This window comes from Haemaphysalis longicornis, unplaced genomic scaffold, assembly GCF_048455015.1.
Source record: "Haemaphysalis longicornis isolate Haplotype H1 unplaced genomic scaffold, Haemaphysalis longicornis Haplotype H1 scaffold_5, whole genome shotgun sequence".
Lineage (NCBI taxonomy): Eukaryota > Metazoa > Arthropoda > Arachnida > Ixodida > Ixodidae > Haemaphysalis > Haemaphysalis longicornis.
The window spans coordinates 150,966,429-150,988,303 of record NW_027526385.1 but is presented as its reverse complement, the minus strand read 5'-3'; the positions used below and the strand labels follow the sequence as shown (position 1 = coordinate 150,988,303).

Genomic DNA, 21,875 nt, shown 5'->3' with positions numbered 1-21,875 from the left:
GGCGAGATAACAGCTTTGTCTCATGAAGCAAGTCGCGGAATTCGTTACGACCCGAAGACATCCAAAGAGTGTACCAGAAGCCAACTCCCGCTAGCCGCTACGTAGGCTCGGCGAACCTTAATGGACTAATCCACACGGTAAACTATACGCCCTGCATTCAGATTTTTCCTTGGGCTCTCAGACTTAATCGGGTTTAAACTACCACGGGTGTTGCCCCTTCCGTTCTGTTCATCGGAGCTGGCTGTTCCTCACCTTGGGGAAAAGAGTGCGTTACTGTGAACATTCGGAACGTGACACGAGTCGTTTTCGTTAATTATCGCACTTATTTTGCGTATATAAATTACTGCACGCACAACAAAAAAAAAAAAAAACTACGTGACAAAAAGAAGGCGATATCCGGCATTAATCACAATCATCTTTTAAAACGCGTGCGCGTCGACACCCGGGTCAGCCATTTTAGAAGAGCGATACACTACGCGAGCTATTGCCCTTCTTAACTAGGTCCGGAGTGTAGAAATGGCGAGAACTAGTGTGAAAATAGCGCGCATCGCTAATCAGTGTGAGATAGTGATCTTCCTTGTCATCATGGCTAGTTGTGCTTTTACATGCTCATCGCCAATCCCCACTAGACTCGTCTTCATGAGCGTGAATCTACTCATCATCTACTCTTGTTCTCTTTTCACTCATGTGGGAAGAGATGTGCGATACGCACCCTGCAATACATTATTGGGGACGACGCACATGTATAAGGCACATCAAGGCACAGATGCCGCACGCATACTTTAATTGTTTGGTAAATATCCTAAATATCCAGCAATCATACGAATAATAATACAAGGGCAATATCTGAAGAACAGCTGCGCAGGGCTGATATTGAAAATACGGAAAGCCTCTCGGCGCAAATAATAAAACGTCGCGCTTTTGTGGGCAAAGTATTGCGTAGTAGCCGCTGTGACTACAACTTTGGAGAATGCCCACAACAATTAACTTTCAGCTCTGTAAGATTTATTGTTAACGCTTACTACATTCCACAAAAGAAACTCTGAAATGACTCACACCGGTGCGCTTTGTGTGCCTGTGAAGTGGCCGCTACTTACCACCGTTCTATCACCAGTATTCAAGCGCACTTGAGTCCAGTTTTTATTCGTTATTATCGCACTCTAATGGTATAGCTCACATCACATAGAAAAGCTCTAATCTCTGCTAGTTATTACATTTATTAGCGAAAAGCAGCTCTAGCTTTGGCAGTGTTTATTTGGTCAGCTGCCTGTTGTTCTTGTCGCGCGTTTCTTCGTCATTGTGTAACCAACTGGAATAATATGTTTGCGAGTTTTCACTGTTTGTTACATAATGCCCTTAGTTCAGTCAAGAAGAGTTGAAAGCACAATTACTACCCACGGACCCCACAAAGGTGCAGATAATGTGATTGCAAATGCGAGTACTCACACTCGAGCGACCATCTCTTCATCATGGCATGGCAGTCAGGCACATCGCCGTTGCAATCGCGGGAATTGTTGATTAAGCTTACGGCGTCGTCGGCAATCCGCCCCATTGCCTCGGAGTACGCCTGGATGGTTCGAGGCCGAATAGTGCACGGCTGAGCCATGGTGCGGATACGGCGCCATTCTTCGCCCTGGCTGTACAGAACGGGGTCGAGTATGGTCACCAGACAAGGCAACTTGCAAAGGGCACCAAAAAGAGGCACGAGAACTAAAGAAGGCACACTGACGAGGACTGACACAGCACTGGAAACTGGTCGTCTAATGGGGTCTCCCCGAAATAAATTCCGGGAGGCACCTAAGTCGGCTCACCAGAGAAAATGTAAGAGCATGGATGTGTTGTTTCTTGTTTGGGAGACTCTTTCAGATGGTAACATGGGAAGTAAGTTTCAGGTAATATGTTGTCAAGTTACCTGGGCTGTGCGTTGGTGGGCATAACTTCTATATCGGCTTTACCACGAGAAAATGTGTGCGGACTGCGTGCTCCCGGAACAAGCATGTTTCCTTGTTTCTTGCACCTGCAATTTCGCCGACGACCATATTTTCCAAAGCTATCACAGCTACCAGTATCTGTTTAGTTCTGGTGATATCAGGGTAAGGTCTGCATGTCATTCTCGCCTATAAAGCTGCGAACCTTCCATTAATTTTTGTATAATACGGAATTTATTTTTCTGCTCAAGAATTCGGCCTGTTTTAAAGTTGCTCGGATCGTATGAGGTCCAAGGTATATTCGTTGTCTTTTTATTGGATCCTAAAGGAGGGCTGACACAAAATTGTAAGCTGAGAGAACTACGTAAAAAGCTTTTATTGTATATGGAGATATCTCCCAGTAAGTTCCCCGCACCAACCCTTGAACATATTTTTATTGCATAATTAATCTTTGCACGAAAGAGAAACCTCAGAACATATTCTGTTTCGACATCGGCATCTGTGTAATACGTTGAGTGCTTTGCCATGAGCCTCGCCTTAAACTGTCAATTCTGGTTGCTGCTGGCCTATGCTCTGCCTTGCGTATACCGTCACAGTTTTGGGACTTATGTCATACTGCCGGGCGGATGCGGCCACTGCCGGTCTGGAAGCACCCGCTCGCTCTAGCGCGCCGTCCAGACAAGCCATGGTGCGACAATAACAGTGTCGTCAAGAGTACTCTCTTGTCATAGCGGCCGATTCGGGGTTCGTTTTGTTGACATTGCAACCTAAACGAACAAACAATGCTGTAAATAGCTATTGACGCGGCGGTCGACCATCTAATTTGCCATTTTATGATAGCACGGGGGTGCAACACAAAAACGTTACACGAAAATGTTGTGACAGCACTCCTTTAAATAGTTCTCTATTCTCTTTCGACAAGTGTCTATTGTCAGTACGCCTGATCGATATTTGGACAATTTTGTTTTCTCTGATACCTCGACAATTTCTGCCGTGGTCATTCTATTGAGCATAGAAACAGTCCGTATTGAAATTGGTGTATGTAGGGTTTCCATTTTGTTACTCCTGCCCCGGTGGAAAGCAATCGGCTGCTCTCTAAGGACGTATATAAAACATTTGTCAATACCCATGTTTATAATTTTGACTGAGTGATCAGTCAATTGGTTAATTGATTGATTGGTCGATGGTGCATCGCCTGACAAAGTTTATTTCACGTGTCTTAAATAGCTCCCTGGAAAAGTATCTCAAATATGTTCATCATATGGAACATGCCTGGCAGATCGAAGCACACACCCGCTTGCAGCGACTTTCAGTGGCTGGGAACGAGGCGGTAGACGAGGATGAGTTTGTGGACAGTTTTGGTATCGCTTCTGGGCAGCAGCATGAAATAGAATGCGGGCGTGCCCAAATCAGGCAGTTGGTCTTCAGTCACTCTACGTTCTGGTTGCAGGGGTCACCGGGGAGGTGGGGGATCTTAAGAGACGTTCAAAAATCCCCTAGGCGTGCTCGGTGGCCATTCGTCTGCCTTCACGGCTCTGAATACTACATGATCGCTGACGCGGGAAACAGGCAGCGCAACAGCTCCAGCGACATCGCTGGATCGAGCGCCGCACCTCGCACGGCAGTACGAGCGACGTGGCGTGACAGGCTGCGCGGCCGCGCGAGTGCACGAGAACACGGGGTCTGGCTGAGTGCGCACAAAATGTAATCTGCTTTGCTTTGCGACGAAGGATGGTCCTGCCTCAGGGGCCTTCCCCCTGACGAATCGGGCTGCCATTGTCGCCGCAAGGCTAAGGCCGGCGGCCACCGCGTCCCCGTAACAGAGCTTGGCTCAATAAAGTTTACCTCGTCCTTCTGCTCCTCTCTCGCCCCGACATAGCGCTTTACAACTGGTGACCCGGATGTCATCACAACCCCCTCATCATCACAGCCCCCTCCCCGGTCCTACATGAGTAAGTGAGCTTCCCAGCAAGACCGTCCTGTGTGCGGATGCTCTTGCCGATATTTGTTTGAGAATGCTGTTCGGAAAGTATGTGCGCTTTGTCTAAGAGTATTCATACGCAGTGCGCACTACAATTCCTCTTTTTTATATATAAGCTGTGACAGACACAGCTAATTTCAAGTTGCAGAATTTTCGGGCTAAGCCTTCGGTAGCTAGGTTGTATGTGTTTTGGTCTGTGAGAGAGGGTAACTGCTGTCTGTAGCCTCGCGCGGACGTGTTACTTCTTTGGTGTGCTCCCAATGATGGCGGACTGAACGCAGGAAAAGTCTTGTTAAATGCCAATATTGTTGGTGGTTTTCATTTGATTTCATGGCGGTTCTGAAGACGATCAATAAACGTTTTGTTTTATTCAAAGCTGGCTCCGCCTAAACTCATGTTTACACTGCCTCTACGCAGGTGGACACCGCGCGGACCAACCGGCGTGGCAAATATAAATAACAGTTACGGCGCGTCTTGTCTGCGCAAGCGGGTATGGGTTGTGACAGCATCCTATTTCATATTTGCAAAGCCTCTGTATCTCTGGCGTCATGCTCCAGAGCCGTAATCCCCTTGAGCTCTTTCTATAGCACCGTCAATCAATAAGGCAAGTCGGCAAAATTTCGCGCCATCGTTCCGCAGACGCAGAGCGGCAAAAGAACAAAGACCGACAGAGCATGTGCGGAGAGGGGGACATGAAGCGAGCCGGCGGCGACAGCGGGTGCGGTAGCGCTCAGTTCGCACCGCTGCCTCCACTTTGACGAGCGCGTCGTCCGTCTTCTCAATGCGCACCGTCACCAATCGCACGTCTTAAAAAATGTAGTGCGACGCGAGTGCAAGGCCAAGTAAGCAGCCAAAGAGGATTGAATGAGAATGACGGCCACAAAATTCCGATCCTGGTGGACAACCAAAGGAGTGACAGGCAGCCCATGCCACTGCTCAATCGCGTTAGCTTGACCACCTAGGTGGTCGGAGCGCAAAGCACGGTTGACACTGCGTGCCAAGCGTTTGCGAGAAACGCCGTGTTTCGGAGTACTAGATGCTAAGGAATGCATGCGGATTGGGCTGATCTTGATGTTCGCTACGGGGAGACATACGATTCACGCATTGTTGAAAATACACGATCTTCCAATATTTCTTTACTAACCTCCAAGGTTAGTTTGTGCTTACGCGTTCAGGATTCCGGCATTAGCGAAGTAGGCCGGCCTGCCGGTGTGATAGAGCTTGAAGGGCAGTGCTCCAACGCGGTACGGCGTCCTCCCCTCTTCCTGGTACAGCGTCCGGATGTCGTCGGCGCTGAACAGGTGAAGGAGCACTGTTCTTCCCGGTAATTTCTCGGCCACGATGGGACCGTACCGGCGGTACATGTCGAGGGAGGCCTCGCTGAGGTTGCGAATGTTGTACCGCCCTGCGGAAAGATGAAGGGTTCTCTTTGTACTCGTATATGAATAGCGATCCAATCGGGGTAAGCAAATATTTTCAAACTGGTGATGGCCAGAGTTATTTCCTACCGCTGCGTTGGAGAGGTGAGGCAAAGGTGAGGCAGGAAACTGTCGTAATAGATACTAAAAATATAAATTTAAATAAATTCATTGTGTCTACCGGGGAGAGTGAAGGTGGCGTAGGCATACTGAATGACAACCTCACGACTGTAATCACAGTGTATCGGTGAAAGCTGTTGGAGAAGATGAATCAAACTGGTAAACTATCTCAGCAAATGAAATATATTTTCACGAAACGCAGGAATATTCAAGTGTCGCAAAGTCAGTGGAAGTCGCATTTGCAGGGCTGTCAAAGTTAAACGGAGCCGGCTTTGTTATATTTTTACTTCAAAACGGAAATTATCGAAGGAAAGTTAAAGAATGAAGGAAGCTTGAAGGCTTCTAAACACAGTTTTCTGTTGTCATAAGTAAAATGACCGCACGAACAGGCGAAAACGTTAAGATTACGCATTACCTGACGGGGACAATGCAAGTACCGGAATTATGTTATGCCTAGTTGCACGCTAACAGCCTTACGCCAGGAGCCCGTAACGAATAACTAGGCTGACGGAGTCCTAAAGTCCCTAAAGACGAAGTAAAAAATGTCCCAAAAATGTAGACAAAAATCTGCAGGAGACGACGGAATAATCGTGGATACATATACTAACGACTACAGAGGACATTACACTGAATCATCACGCAAACTAATCTTTGATTATCTCAGGAGAAGTGCCGTTAGTTTTAAGAAATGGCGGCATAATTGAGAACAAGACGAACGAAAATGTCAAAGAGCTAAAGAATTACATAACCATGAGTTTTTTCTCTCTTGTACAGAAGTTATTCACTTACAAAGGTAACATAGAACCGCATATGCGACACCGTAAATTTCCAAGAGAATCAATAAATTCTCGTCGAATAGTTTGGGTTTTAGAAACGCTACTCAACCATTAATCAATTTCATGTTGTCAATCAGATAGTGAACAAATGTCTGGAGTATAATAAACCCTTTTGGATTGCCTTCGCGGGTTAGGGAAAACCTTCGATTCTGTAGATCGAAAGCATAGGTAGACAAGGGAATAAATTGGACGTCAACAGGGCTCTTGGAGGTAATAAACAAGGGACGCACGGTCCAGTATCCCTTCACAAGAAGACTGAGAGGTTCCTAGTCTGGAAAGGACTGGGGCAAGAAGATAATATCTCTCCAAATTTGTTTAAAGCCTGTATCCATGGTTATTCAGGAAAAAAGGAGGAGATTTGGGAAGTCGGTACATTTTAAAAAGAATGAACCACGCAAAAACAAAAACACAAGAAAGGGATTACGAATTGGCACATCGCTGATTGACAGCTAAATTTCTTCAGCCGAACGCGAAGCCTTTAAAGGCACGCATCTTGCTTAAAAGAAATCAATAGCGATGGTTGATTTCAAGGCATTGGGAACAAAATCAAGTGTAAGCGTTGTCAGTCAAAGATAAAAAGATAGCAAAAATTGGAAGCGTGTCAAACGTAGACACACTCTTTTGAGGGGAAGATAGCAGCCAACTAAAACCGAGTACTTGTAAGCGCCAAAGCAACGCAAGAGCGATGGAGGGTGTCAGTCAAAGATAAAAAGATCGCAAAAATGGGAAGCATGTCAAGCGCAGACACACTGTTTTGAGGGCAAGATAGCAGCCATCTAGAACTGAGTAGTAGTAAGTACCAAAGCAACGCACGAGCGATGGGGGGAGCAAAACGCTTTTTGGCGCCTGACAGCGTCTTTTTATTGAAAAAGTAATATATGGTACTTTGATTGTTTTTCAATTGTGAAGGGTTTTCAAGCGAAGCTTTCTATGTCTTACTGATGTGTCCGTTAGAACCGAAAACCCACTGAAGGAACGCCAACTTTCTCCGACGTTGTTGATCGTGGAAGCGCCTGATGAACGAAATGAAGGAAGCTCACACCAATGCGCAAGACTTGAATGTTGCGAAGCTGTACGCAACAGTAGCGTTATTCTCTTTTTCGCATCACGGCATTGTTTAGGCCTCGCCGCTGTACAAGAGACTGCAGGTGGATATTGGTCCCTTTCTATCGCACACGGCTCTGCGCCGCACGTGCCCTCGTCGCCTTCTCTTCGCGGCGCGCGCTTGTCGCTGCTGGGGCGGCCTCCTCGCCTGTATCCGCCACGTCCCTCGCACGTCTCCTTGCCCTCCTCGCCTATCTCTCCCTGCCATCGGGCCCTGCATTGTGTCGGGCGCCTGTGGAAAGGGGTGTGGTTTGACCTATAGCGCTCAATGGCAAAACTGGTAACCCGGCCAAGACTGCCCCAGGAAACGTAGTGTAGCTTGCGCTAAAAAAATCTTCCCGTGGTCGCAATAAAATTTAGGTCCTTCGCGATATGAAGCCGACGTATGTCCTATTGCCGATTTTGGCACAGTCGAAGCAGTTTGTATTTGAAATTTGTAGAGGGGTACATAGACGTGTGAAATTAGGCAGGAAAAACATGCATCCTTCCGTCTAACGACTACGATTGTTGAACTCGGAGCGTTTTTCGTGAGAAATCAAATGGTGAAGATTAAAAGTCAAAGCCGATTCGCTGAAAAGTCCAAACTGCGTGCGAGTCAAACTTAACGCTTAATGAGTCGATGTCCAAAGTCAGACGATCACCAAGGAACCCTCCGGTAAAAGCTTCGCGTTCAACCATGGTCGCCATTACATAGAAGGGTGAATGACTTTCTTATTATTCCCTGTACTATGACTGATTGGCCTGTTGTATAAAGGACAGCATTGCTCCGTATGACGTGATTGTCTTTCATTTAGGGTCCACGTTTCCGAACAGCGAATTGAGCCTGTACTTGCAGTGGACCGGCGTGTGTACTTGCAGCGGACTGGCATGACTTGGTTGTGCCTTCACTCAGCGATTTGTTGCTTGTCTGCATGGTAGCAAATGTTTTTGGGTATGTAGTCGACTACCGTATAGTGCTCAGTATAAGGGGCTAGGACTTGAAATAGATCAGACAGAGGAGCTTCAGGTGTTTCGGGAGTGTTCGGCCCTACTGGTTAAAACGTGTGAGGTGCCACAAGAGTCGTCCATCGGGTACTTGCTGTTGAAGCTGACTTTGGTGCCGAGACATGTGTGCTGGTCGCATGACCCACGTGCCGTTGCTGCCTTTTGACTCAGTGCACTCAAGACTTGTAAAGACGGCACTGGTGAGGGCTTGCTTCACAAACTTTGTGCAAGTGGTGCACCAGTGCATCATCAGCGTGTGTTACTCCACTCCTCCAGCGCCAGAACAAAATTGCCGCAACTATTGCCTCTGAGCCTATTCGCATGAACACATGTATGTGTGTGCGTATGTATGTATGTATGTATGTATGTATGTATGTATGTATGTATGTATGTATGTATGTATGTATGTATGTATGTATGTATGTATGTATGTATGTATGTATGTATGTATGTATGTATGTATGTATGTATGTATGTATGTATGTATGTATGTATGTATGTATGTATGTATGTATGTATGTATGTATGTATGTAGAACTTTGAAGATTGTAGAGAACACAAGAGAAGAAAAACTTCGAACAAGGTAAAAGCACGATTGTGGCCTACGTTTCAGCAAAGAGAACTTGCTTTCCTCAGGGCCCTACAGTACATGCTGCATTTTGCGAGGGAAGTTGGTCACGCTGAAACTTAACCGCTTGCGTATTGCTAAGATCATTTTCCTTACGATTTATGAAAATATTGAGATCTAGTTTCTCCTGCTCGGTTAGTGGAAGAGCTTCAATCTGGTCGTTAAAGAGGCTGAGTTGGCTAGTACAGTGCTCTCTAAGAATTTCTAGGAGGGAAAGAGAAGCATTATTCAGAATATCTTGCCACCTGGCAGCTAGTTCAGGAGGGAGCTCACCAAGGGCACATCTAACTTTTAGGCGGAGGCCTTTGGGGATCTTTTTACTTTGGAGATACGAGGAGTACGTTTTTAGATGAAATCTGTAGTTGGTTTGTTTGCCGGCTAGTTTTCTAGCTTTGAGGAAAGAGCGGGATTTAGGGGTTGGAGCATACGGCCTACTCTGTGGTAGTCATTTGTGTTTGTTCCGAGCAGACCTCCGGGGAGACACTTTTTTGCTTGGAGTCAGTAGTTTAGGGGGGCTGCTAGGGGTGAGGTCCACATCGATGCCTGTTTGGGTGCCTGTTTGCGTTATACTGCGTGTTGGGGTCTGCGTGAACCATGAGCGTGTTGTGTTTGGTGGGTCGGGTTGTTGTTCGCTCACGTGCTGTACAGCTGGTGGTGCGGCCACGTCCACGGTTTGTGTGCTGGCGTCACATGTGCTGTTCTTAGGTGGACATGGCATTTCGCTACCGTTGGGGGTGTTGGATTGGTTCTGTTCTTCTGTACTGGGCGGAGACGGGAGGTGGATACATGAAGTTGGGAGCGTCACCTTAAAATATGTTCCTCAGCCTGAGGAATGCAAGTTTCCTCAGCCCTGAGGAAAGCAAGTTGTATTTGCTGAAACGTAGGCCAGAATCGTGCTTTTACCTTGTTCGAAGTTTTTCTTCTCTTGTGTGTGTATGTATGTATGTATGTATGTATGTATGTGTCTAGGTATGCATGTATGTATGTATGTATGTATGTATGTATGTATGTATGCATGTATGCATGTATGTATGTATGTATGTATGTATGTATGTATGTATGTATGTATGTATGTATGTATGTATGTATGTATGTATGTATGTATGTATGTATGTATGTATGTATGTAGGTACGCACGTGCGTATGTATTTATAAATGCATACATTGATTTAAGTAGCAATTTCCTGTTTACGTGTGTACGGCATTCCTTCAGAAAAGGAAATGTTTTGACACGAAAACGTTTTTGAGACGATTTCAAGAAAGTTCCGGCTAATACGACTTACAGAACCAGTTCTTGACTGCAGCTATGCGAGCAGAAAAATTCAACCTCGGAATATATTTTTGTGAGAAGTGTAGTGACTAACAACTAGGTGGGCATGTTTGTTGCACATGACAACCGTTTACAGAAGCAGAACAACAAGTACGAAAGGAAGAGCGAAACAATACAGCGCTCATGCTGTCTCGTTATTCCTTTTGCCCGTACTTGTTGTAGTACGCCCTGAGGTTGTAGCTTCAAAACGGGGAAAAAACGTCAGTACTGAAACGTGGAGTTCGCTCATGTGTGAGTAAATGACCCGGCAGACGACCTTCTCCATTAACGACTGAACACGGGCGCTCCGTGCACACGCGTGCGGCCAATGCTCGCCGCTGTCATGTCACACATGTGCTGGTCTTCCTCCTGACACATGTGATTTCTATAATCGGACCAGGAGGAAGTGACGCGAGTTTCCATTATGCAACCCCTTCTCCGTGTCTAAGCGGCCTTTCAACGGAATACGATGGTGTATTTTTTGTTTGCCGACGCATGGCGCCTCTCAGTTCATTCACATTGCCCGGGAGATATAATCATACTATGAAATGCCTGTTTACAAAGCGCTCACCGCACCGTTCGTCGTTAGAAAAAAAGCAAACACAGGAAACGTTTTTTGCGCGACTTCTGGTTTACGGGCTCGGTGAGGCGCCGCAGACAGAGGCGCTCTGGCCATGCTGATTGCGCAAAACTGTGATTTCTCGCATTTTCATAGATTAGAGACCGTACATAATACCACATGATATAGCAACCGTAGCGTGCGCTTGTTTCTTTACCTTTACGTTTCTTTACGTTTCCTTCTCTGATGCTCAATGGTAAGCAGCAGCGAAATCTGTGATTGGCCAGTAGACTAGGCGTGACAGGCTAACCCAGTGCTGGTCTCGCCTCCTTCCGATTTGTCTTGTTTGGGTTCTAACGCTACCTAGCTATTCTTCACGTGTATTAACTGCTCTACCTTTGTTCCTTAAAACGCTCATGTAATTTGAATTTTCGGATAACAGATTTCAACGTAACAAGGTAATCATATTAGCGATGATTTGTTTCTGAATCGAGGACTAAATTTTTCCATCATACACAGCACTCTTTTTAATACTTTCGTGTCGGGAGCCCTCTTGCCCTTCTATCTTCCACTGTAAAGAAATAAAATGACACTGTTTTCAGAATTCAGCCTCACGCGACCTAATTGTATATGTTTCACCTGCATTGACGAGGTATATTCAATTACCTGAAAATTTTTACATGTCAGGTATACTATTCACAGATTCCGGCATTGCGATGGTTTTTACTTGTACCCACATGCGCACGCTTCCTAATTCGGCCTCAATTAATTTGAATATTCAGTTAATTTGTCATTCCCACACCGTCCCTTCAAAACTGTGCATTATGCTACGGCAACAAATATTTACAGATTGCACGGAAAATTTCACGCACGCAACTGTTATTTCTGACTGGAGCCAAGTCGGAGACAGCGCAACTGAAGCCTGTTTTCGAAGTACGGATCGTTACCGTCTCAACTACATTTATGCGATTTTAGAGCGCCAACGACTAGCTTCCGGTTTTACTCTCGCGGAGGGCCATCCGCCCCTATCGCTAGGCATCTGTCAACAGCAACGGTGTGCTGTCGAAGTTGATCGCGGAGGGCAAGGAAAACCGCTTTTCTTTCGAACACGTACTCTATGAAAGCTAGTGTAATCAAGGCAACGCCTCCTCTAGAAACACTTGCGCCATCATCAGTGCTGTACTCGGTGTGGCGGATGAGGCATCCGACGAAGAAGACCAGCGTGCGGTGCTACGCCCGGTGCGTCGCACCGCAAAGAAGCCGGGGACTATCTTGTCGTTCTAGAGAAGTTTTGCTTCAATGTTCCAGGCATAACCCTTGCGCGAGATGAATTGTCGCATGCCCGCAAACTAACCCTTTCCGCTCACCTTTCCGCAAAAAAACAAACAAAAAAACAAAACAAATAGACATCACCGACTTCTTCTCCAAGTAAACGTATTGAATAAAAGAACTGAAAGTGTGCATTGCTGTTATTCTTTCGAGAAGTCGTCATTCGGACATTTTTGCATGCTCTTGAGACCCGAATAAACGAGTTTTTACTGTATGATACTCACGTTGTACGCACCTGCAAAGCTGTTTTTTTTTGGTTAGGATAACCCCTGTGCGCCGATTATTTCTTGAATTAACGAGCAGCAGCCGACGTCATTCACAGTGGTTGTGGATTGAAATTCGTTTTAATGCAGACCCACATCACCAAAAACAAGCTGTACCTCAGCTAGTTTTGTGGCTTATCCGTGCTAAACAGCCAATTGTGATATTTTGTTAGCATATTCGACAATAAATTCAACAAACAGCTTTTCAGCCAAACATACGAAATCTCTCGGGCCCTTACTTCTGCATACGGGAGTTGAAGGCGAAAGTCCGGTGACCTACAGTAAAAAGAGACAGGTTCGCTTACCTATAAGAGGAAGATATATCCAAGAGCTCCCAATCATCGGCAAAGCTGGGATCTTGGGAACTTCAGTAAAGGGTTTTGCGCGAGACAGTCTATCGGCATGGCTGGAAGCGCTGACGCTGGTTCGCGCTCCATGGAAGACTGCCGGCTTTAGGGGGATACGCCCTGTTACTGTTGCTGTAATCATGACGCCTTGAGTTCACCTAAGCACCGTTACCGACTGGGGGCCACTCGGCACAAACTAGCGTCAATCCGAGGAGATAAAAAAAAAAACATGAAGTCCAGTTGCGATTTACAGCAGTAATCTATAAATAAGAAATAAAAGCGTCGTAATTTTCTAGTCGTTATATCGGATCATTCCAATAAACGGATGTGCACGAACAAAATGATCGCAGTAACAAAAGTATGTTTTTTGGTTTGCTTCTGTCTCCCTGTGCTTCCCGTGCCCCCCTGCGCGTGACTTTCTGTCTGATTGAATCAGTAATTCAAGGCTCCAATTTCCCGCGGTTTTCGTAAAGATGCTCTGCGGCATGGCGGCATCATTCCTAGTTTCTTTAGCTGCCGAAAACTAAGAAAAAAACACACGGTTTGCCTTTTTACTGAAATACGTATGGCCACTAGCTGTCGCGCAGGCTAAATAGAGCGAAGAAGAACGCTGGACGAGAGCCGGTGTGTTGTTTGGAGTCAGCGGACACTGAAGAACCCTCCTTTGGCTAACTTTAAATGAAGTATAACCGGGTGATTTCATAAGTAAAGTGACATGCCAGGCCGACATGTGGGACTGTGAGGTGAAGATAGTTGGTCCCTTTAATCCTCCCCAACCCAAAAGGCGTTTAAATGGGCTGCACCGAACAGAAAACGTATTGGTTATGTAGAAACACTGAATATTTGACTGGAATAATTATTATAATGACTGTGTTAAATTTGTTGGGTTGCTCCCTGCCTTTGTAACTCAGGTTTTTTGTTTGTTTATTTAGTATTCATTCATTTGCTTGCTTGTCTCTCTGTCTGTTAGTCAGTCCGTACATTCGTTCGTTTGTCTCTGTTTTTAGCGTATCAATTCGGTTGGCAAGGGTTTAGAGGATAATGAGAGGAAAGACTTGTTCGCCGCCAAGCATAACGCCATGAAATTGCGGCTCAGTATTTTAATCAGTTCGTAATTTCCGGCCATTTACCCATTCGGCAACCGCTAAAAGAGCTCGTCGTCGCGGCTTCACGCATAGATTAGTGCTTTAACAAGTTTTTCGAGCGAAGCTTGTATTGGCTGGCTTGTAGAACTGTCGGTGTTGCTGTTGGCATCGTGAGCCAGAACTCCCTCCTAGCTCTCTTCCTCTTCCTTCTAACCCGCAGATGGCGGCCGAAACACGCCATACTCCCAGCCAATCAAGACTCTCCCTCATACCGGAGAAGCGAATATGGTTATCTAGATAGCGCGCACCGTTTTTGACAGAAAAATGAGATCAATGAAAATGGCAAAATCGATTAAAGTATAGAAAAACCAGATAGCACCGTGCCTCACTAAGACGGCGCTAATTCAGAGAGAAACTAAGAAATATTACGCGTAAAACATGGCATATTTCACAAAAAACATAACTGAAAATTCGAAACACCCGCCTTCAGGCCGCCGTGGCATGCCTCCCCATTAAGACTGTAGACGGTGCCACGCAAAGGTGTAAATAGATAAACACGTGCCAACGCACTCGTCCGCGGCATACCACCCACAAAACAAGGGTTGGGGTGGGATCGATCTAGGGTGTGATCGTGGTTGATCAAGGGTTTGGCATTTGGTTTGACAGGAATTTTACAAGGAGTTGGTATATTGTTTCGCAGGGTTGGACAATGTATACGTGCACCCTGTTCCAGGTAGAAGAAGAGTTAGGTTTTTTTGTCTCTTATTATGGCAGGAGCCCTTACATTATCCGATTTCTCCATATCAAGACAGGGTTCACCAGTTAATCCATATCATTGGAGTGACTATATCCGTTTCGCGCGCAACTTTAACAGAAACAGGTGGTTTCTACCTGGCGCGATGGTAGGACTGCGTTTGGCGATGGCAGTTCCCTTTCAAACCAACCGCAGCCGTTGTAACGTATTCATGCATTCGCTATCACATGTCAAGTTGTTATATATTTATTGCAAAGGTGTATTCCATAGATGCAGTCATTATCACCAGCCTGGGTCTTCCCAGGGCAGGACGGATGCCTTTACAAACGATACAAAGCCAGTTCTAACACTAGTTCCTGGAATTCATCCTGTGCCCCCGAATTCTTTCAGTTAATTCGTCCATCATCTCTTAATTTGTCTACCGTCCCTTAATAGCCACTCTTTTAAAGAGGTGGTCGACCTGTAGTCATTTCTCTGATTTACATCACTTGACGAATTCCACTTTGTCTTGCTCAAATTGAACTAGAATGTCTTCAAATCGAGTTTGTTCCCTACACCGCACTGCTCATTCCCCTTGTATTTTCCTCTCCTTGGCTCGCTGAGCCGATCTAAGTCTTGCTTTGGGGTGCTCAGTTTTACACAGAGACACCAAGCTTCGGCCAGCTATGCCATTATACCCGAAGCACGCTGTAGTTGTATACGAGTCGTTTGCATGACAAACGCAGCGCACTGTCGAAAATTTCTGTATATCTACCGGATATACAGGGCCATCAATTCTGCGCTCAAACTCCCTCGCATAATTTTGATCACCACTGACTATTGGCCCAATATAGCTAGAAGTTGTATTTGCCAATCTGAGAAGGGTTATGAACAAATGGCACCAACTGAGCTCTATCGTCAGCTCATTCTTCGCGGACAGTATTGTTTTGACCGAAACAGGGCTGTCGACTAAAGTGCGCAGCAGCGAAATATTACACAAAAGCTAGGGTTACAAATTTTATAGCTGTGACAGGGAAAGACGACAGGGCGGTGCCACACTTATGCTATAGCGCATGGCATCCCGTCTATCCCCATATATGTGCAAACAAATGTGAGACAGTATGGGCCTGTACTAATTTCTCTAACACAAGAGTTATAATTGGTGTGTGTTACCTCCCTTCAAACGCGTCAGAAGGCTTTGTTGGCAAACTGCACGAACTTCTCAATATTCTCGCCTGTCGGTTCCCTTCTTTACTGTTAGTTGTATTGGGTGATTTCAGTTTGGCAAATATAATATGGTCCGGGCCGTGTCCAATTCTTAAACCTTTTTTCTACAGAATCTCAGAATTTTTAAATCTTTTTTCGTGTTTTCAACTAACTCAAGTGATCACAAAACCGACTAGGTTCTTCCGGGATTCTTCTAGCACACCTAGTGTAATTTTGACGACCCACCGAGATGTGTTGTCAAAAATAACCTACCTAACTGGCCACAGTGATCACTGCCTATTGCAGTTTGCCCACACGCAGAATAAACACAATGAAAGTAATTGTCGACTATAGTACGGCAAATATTGCTGCTGTCTATGCTGAACTGGCCATGTATCTTGATACGTATCTTGCAGAATTTGATCAGCGGAGCGTGCAAGAAAACTGGGATTTATTTTGTGCCAACGTGAATGAACTAATATTTGCACACGTACCAACCAATGTAATTAAATGTAATTCCAGTGCAGCGTGGTCTACCAAATCTCTGTCCAGACTTAATAACAAAAGAAACGTCAATTTTGTGTGGAAAAAATGAGGAACACAAGTGATCGATGGGAATTATATCGTAAGGTAGACGCAGAATATTACGCAGCTATCAGCGATGCAAGAGAACATTGTATTTGTAGCACTTTGCCAAGTGTGTTGGCCACCAACTCGAAGAAAGTATGGAATAGCATAAATAAAATAGACCAAAAGAGTATTATCACTCGAACTGATTTTTGCGGCGAAATTCATAGCGCCTTCCGAATGCTCTACGGGGTTTAATGATGCTTTTCCGCGGGTGTAAAATGTTGCCTCCATCAGACCCCCTTACGGTGATTTCTAGCGATGCTGCTTCTCCACAATGTCCCCGGGTATTTTCGAGCCATCAGAAATCAGGAAGATCATTGATTCCTTTAAATTATCATACTCTTGTGGTACCGACAAGATAAACTCAGTTCCCTAAACAGAGCAAAACCTACTCATCAACATTCTTTAGACCACGGCATTTAGCCATTGGAATGGACAATCGGAAAGTTTCTTCCCCTTCACAAATCTGGCAGCACACTCAGTCCTTCTAACTACCACCCTATATCGCTTACAAGCATACCATGTAAGATAATGGAGCATATTCTGCACAGCAACATCTTTTCATTTACAGAATCCAATTCTTTTTTCACGGCATCCCAACATGGCTTCGGACGCTCATATCTGTGTGAAATTCAGCTGCTGATATTTACTCATTAATTACACTGTATTTTAGACAACTCTACCATTGCTGACTGTATTTCTTGTGGACGTCTCAAAAGCTTTCGATAAGGTGAGCCACAAACTATTAATGCTCAAGCTGTCCACGCTCAATTTAACTCACGGGGATTAATTTGTTAACTTGGCGCTATCAATCTGTTACTGTAAATGGCCATAATTCTCCCTTAACAGACGTCAGTTCAGGTGTCCCTCAGGGATCCGTTCTCAAGCCGTTGTTATCCCTTATCTTTATCAAGGATTTACGGGCTTCCGTTTCCTCCGGTATTTACTTATACGCAGAGGACTGTGTTGTGTACCGCGTGATTACCGATCGGCAACACGAACAATTACTTCAGTACGGCCGCGACGTCATTTCAGAGTTGTATGCAAAATGGAGGATGTTAATGAATGTGTCAAAATGCAAGTCAATTCGCGTTTCGCGACGGGATTCATCCCCCCAGTGTATACACTAAATGGCTCTAATATGGAAAATGTTAACAGTTATAATACCTAGGTGTATTTATAACCGCAACATTATTTTGGCAGCAGCAAACCGGCACAATTACAAATAAAGGCAATAAGATGATGGAATTTTTGCGTCGTAATTTTAGCAATGCCCCATGGTCACTAAAACTACTGCTATATAAACCTCTTGTCCGCACAAAACTCGAGTCTGCTGCTGCTATTTTGGAATCTTCGTATGCCACTCGTGAACAGAATATCGAGCTTGTGCAAAATAACGCTGCCCGCTTTATACTGTCGAGTTACACCGTACCGCCAGTGCTACAACAATGAAATCTTTTTTCACCCTTCCCCTGTGGTCCTTACGCAAAAATCTGTTTCGTGTGTGCTTTTTTCACATTTTGAAATGCAGAGGTGCGCTGGCTGACACGAAAACGTAGAAGCGGGGATTTACACAGGAACAGACGAGGTGAATGATGTGTAATTCCCCTGTTCTAGCTTTTTGTGTCAGGCAGCGCACCTCGGCACTTCAAGTGTATTACCACCTTCCTTCCTTCCTTGAGAGAGCGACTAATTTCATTGCCCACTTATCGTTCTTTGCGCGTAGACCATCATAACAAATTTGGATATACATTTTCTCGGACCAATAGATTTTATCATTTATTCACATCTAATACCTCTAGAGAATGAAATTACCTTCCATCAGAGATCGTAACCATTTCCAGTCATTCTCTTTTTCGTCAGACCTTGTCAGCTTTTATGCAATGTGATAATCCTGCGTGATTGTGTGAAACGCGGTTACCGCTTACTTTTACGTGTGATTCGCTGTCTGTTGCTCCATTTCATTCATGATTGCTGTGTTTTTTCACATTGTTGTGTATATCTGCGTACAGTGCGTTGTTAAAATTTTCATAATTTGCTTTGTTTTATATTTCGCAGCCACAAATGTTGGTTTCTTTTGCCGTAACTTTTCAACTAACTATGGATTGTTTTGCCCAGTTCCCTCTGGAATGCCTTGGCACATGAGGGTATGTGAAATAAATAAATAAATGAATAAATAAATAAATAAATAAATAAATAAATAAATAAATAAATAAATAAATAAATAAATAAATAAATAAATAAATAAATAAATAAATAAATAAATAAATAAATAAAAAATAAATAAATAAATAAATAAATAAATAAATAAATAAATAAATAAATAAAAAATAAATAGCTAAATAAATATGCTGTTCAGTGCAGTAGTGCCCAACTCATTCACAACTGGCATTCACATTTACATGTTCGCTTTCACAAGAGATAAAAAAGTGGTTAGGTGTCCTCCGAGGTTTTTGTTTTATTTTGTTCGTATGTTTTTTTTTACCCAAGTAAGTTAGGAATACAACTCCAAACGTGCCAATCTACCGTTAGGCTCAGTTGTAAAGCGTTTATAATTGGAATGTAAAACAGTCCTAACCTGAAAGTCTATTCAAAACTATTCATCCTTTTTCATAGGCTGGCGAATATACGGCAGAGCATGGTAGAAATACAAGCACTGTTACGCTGGCGACGGCTTCAGAAAAGTTGTCATTGTTTGGAAACAGCAAATAGCGTTGAGAGAAAGTTCATCCCCATTTGCTTTAAATGTGCGGAAATTGACTATCGCTGCGATGTGGCATCAAACAACTGGTCGTGTACCGAGAACGCTTCTCTCGGTTCATCCTCCTTTTTATTTCAAATGGAGGATTTCGGCATTTTAGGTGGCTGAAAATAGGACGAGCCATTCCACTCTGTGAAAGTGAGTGACCACGCAAGCTGTATAAAATAACTTTGTATTTATGCCCTGCAGGAAAGGCAATCTTTCTATGACGACGATGATGAGTGATGGTGGGTGCAGTGAAAGCCGCCTCCAGTGGCCGGAACCGAAGCCGGCGTCTGTAGGATTTATCCTTTCGACATTTTTTTTGTAACAATAATTTTATTAAATCTTTACTATACACCCTGTACAAATTCGAGCCGTAACGCTAAACACAAACGTTAGGACTACGGAGTGCACACCCGAGAGTTGCTGTGGGTATTCTAAAAAAGTGATGTGGACCTCCAAAGTAGCACTTGAAGCAGTGTGTGATTGGCCAACAAAAGAATCCCTCACGATAAACCTTCGCGTTCTATAATCGTCGTACTCAGAGGGCTGGGTGCATGATTTTTTCTGTCGCACCTAGGGGTGTACACCCGAACCCCAGCTGTTGTGATCGGGGGACAGGGCCGAAGGCATGTAAAGACTGATAGTGAGGTGGGATAAAGGAGGTGGAATAAAAATAGGATGAAAAAGATGTGAAAAGACACACACACACATAAGGGGTGAAAAATTTTCAAGTTTTTGAATATTTAGCCAGCTTCTGTGGCCGCCACCCAGTGGCCACAGTGGTCCCAGTGGGCGGTGTGGTGCAGTATGGGTCGCCTCTCTTGCTTCCCGGGTGGTGCAATGTGCAGCGGGTTCCGGTCAGAGCCCGGCGTACCGTGTGCCTGCCGACGGGAACTTCGGATGACAGGAGGCCCAGGTCTATGGCTGTGGCAGTGTTTTTGCACAACCTAAACGTAAACGTGCGCTCACCAGTGTTCAGAGCATCAGGTTGGGGCGCGGCATGGTTTCCCCCCGGTGTTCACCGCGTGTGCCCGTCCAGCCATCTCCCCGCATACTGCGGTGTGCGTTGGAGTCACCACAGAGGCCATGCCGGGCATCAGCTCCAGAACGACACCATCTGATCCAGGAGATTCTAGTTCCACTGTCGGCTCGGGCGCGCGCGCAAGCTGCATGCAATCACGTTACCACCCTCACCGAGCGGCACCGTCAGATTCCCACACTCATGGACTGCTATCATCACCACCTTGGCATCCAACATGGCATGCTGCACGTTATTGCGCACCTACAATGTGGCACGCGAGGTTCCTAGGGAATGGGAGGGGTCGCCGCGCATTACCGCTGAGCACTGCACGATGTCACACGCCATGGGGCTGCGGTAACCCGTGTAGCCGGGAAGCATGAACCAGGAGCCATCACCCGCACGCACATAGCTCTCCTGCAGCAACCGCAGCAGGCAGAGCGCGTTGACGTTTCACTGCTGCACAGTGGGAGCCGAGGGCTCTTGGCCGGGGCTCCTAGACATGCTGGGGCTAAGAGTGTGGCCGTCCCTGCACAGCCTGGGCACACAGGGGACGTAGAGGCTTGTCGGCTGACCCGCGCGGCGAAGGGCAAGCGCTAGGTGTTCCTGCTGTTGTCGTAGGCTCCAGTCCCCTCGTATCCGCGCGCTGTGGTTACTGGACGCTCTGCTGCTGCTGCTGGGCTGGAGCTACGTGGCTACCGGGCTGTCGCTGCTCCCTTCCACCACCCTGGCTGCTGCCCTGGGTGTTGCATCGTCGTCGCTGCTGCGACATAGGAGCGACTTGAGCTGCGCCGCAACTGCACGGCTGCTCGAGTGTCCAGACAAGAGGTACAGGTGCCCGTCTCCATGCCAAGGCAGCACACATGCGGTGCTCTGCCTGCCAGCGGATACTGGAGTGGTCAGGCACGGCATTGTGCCCTTGCAGTTGGTGTTGCAGAAAGGCTTCAGTGCATTCCACGCTGCCTTAGTGTGGCAGTCGCGGCATTGCCAGCACCTCCTCTTGCGGTTCCAGCTCGCTGTGGCGGGGTAAAGCCTGCTGCTCCTGCGCACTGCAGCGGTCGCTGTCGACATGGCCTAGTAGGCCTTCTCACCTTGTGCAGATCAACCTCCGCAGGAGCATGGACGCCGAGAAGTGCAGATACATAGGTAAGCTATTCATGTTTCTCTGTACAGTACAAAATACAATACTAGAGGGAACGGAACAAAAAAAGCTGCCCTACGCCTTAGATAAGACACATGCAGAGGTGTAGCACGCATAGACCCAACGACTACATTGATTCAACATTTCTACAGAATATGAGCGGTAATATCAACACTGTACATTACTATAAAAAAAGCAGTTTCACAAAACGGGAAACCTATACGAAGCAAAAATGCTAAGCCGACAAATCGGTAATCAAAATACATGTAAATAAATCGGCAGTAATTATAAATATGAGTACAATAAAGGCTCAAGAATGTACATCAGCTTCGTAAACATTTTATTTGAGATTTTTCTTATAGGAAGACCATTTTCTTTTAGTGTGTTTAAACGTATCGGTAAGGTGTACAAAACTGATTGGTATTAAGGGTTGGTGCGACAGAAAGTCATGACCACAAGGCACGATGGCGTACAGGGTACGCTAGTTCAGGACTAATTAGCTGAAACAAT

At 45.6% G+C, this 21,875-nt stretch overlaps 1 protein-coding gene across 1 annotated transcript in view; it reads right to left on the bottom strand.

The window, feature by feature from the left end:
• The window catches only part of LOC144139935 (putative cytochrome P450 12a5, mitochondrial), a 39,329-nt gene extending 18,034 nt beyond the window's left edge, over positions 1–21,295 (bottom strand). Inside the window, exons 1-6 of the mRNA XM_077672159.1 lie at positions 20,924–21,295; positions 20,543–20,641; positions 20,401–20,488; positions 12,765–12,902; positions 5,077–5,314; positions 1,447–1,637 (exon numbers count right to left, since the gene is read on the bottom strand). Coding sequence (XP_077528285.1) covers positions 1,447–1,637; positions 5,077–5,314; positions 12,765–12,902; positions 20,401–20,488; positions 20,543–20,641; positions 20,924–21,295 — 1,126 coding nt within the window. The remainder of the gene's footprint in view (positions 1–1,446; positions 1,638–5,076; positions 5,315–12,764; positions 12,903–20,400; positions 20,489–20,542; positions 20,642–20,923) is intronic.
• Between the last annotated feature and the right edge of the window lie 580 nt (positions 21,296–21,875).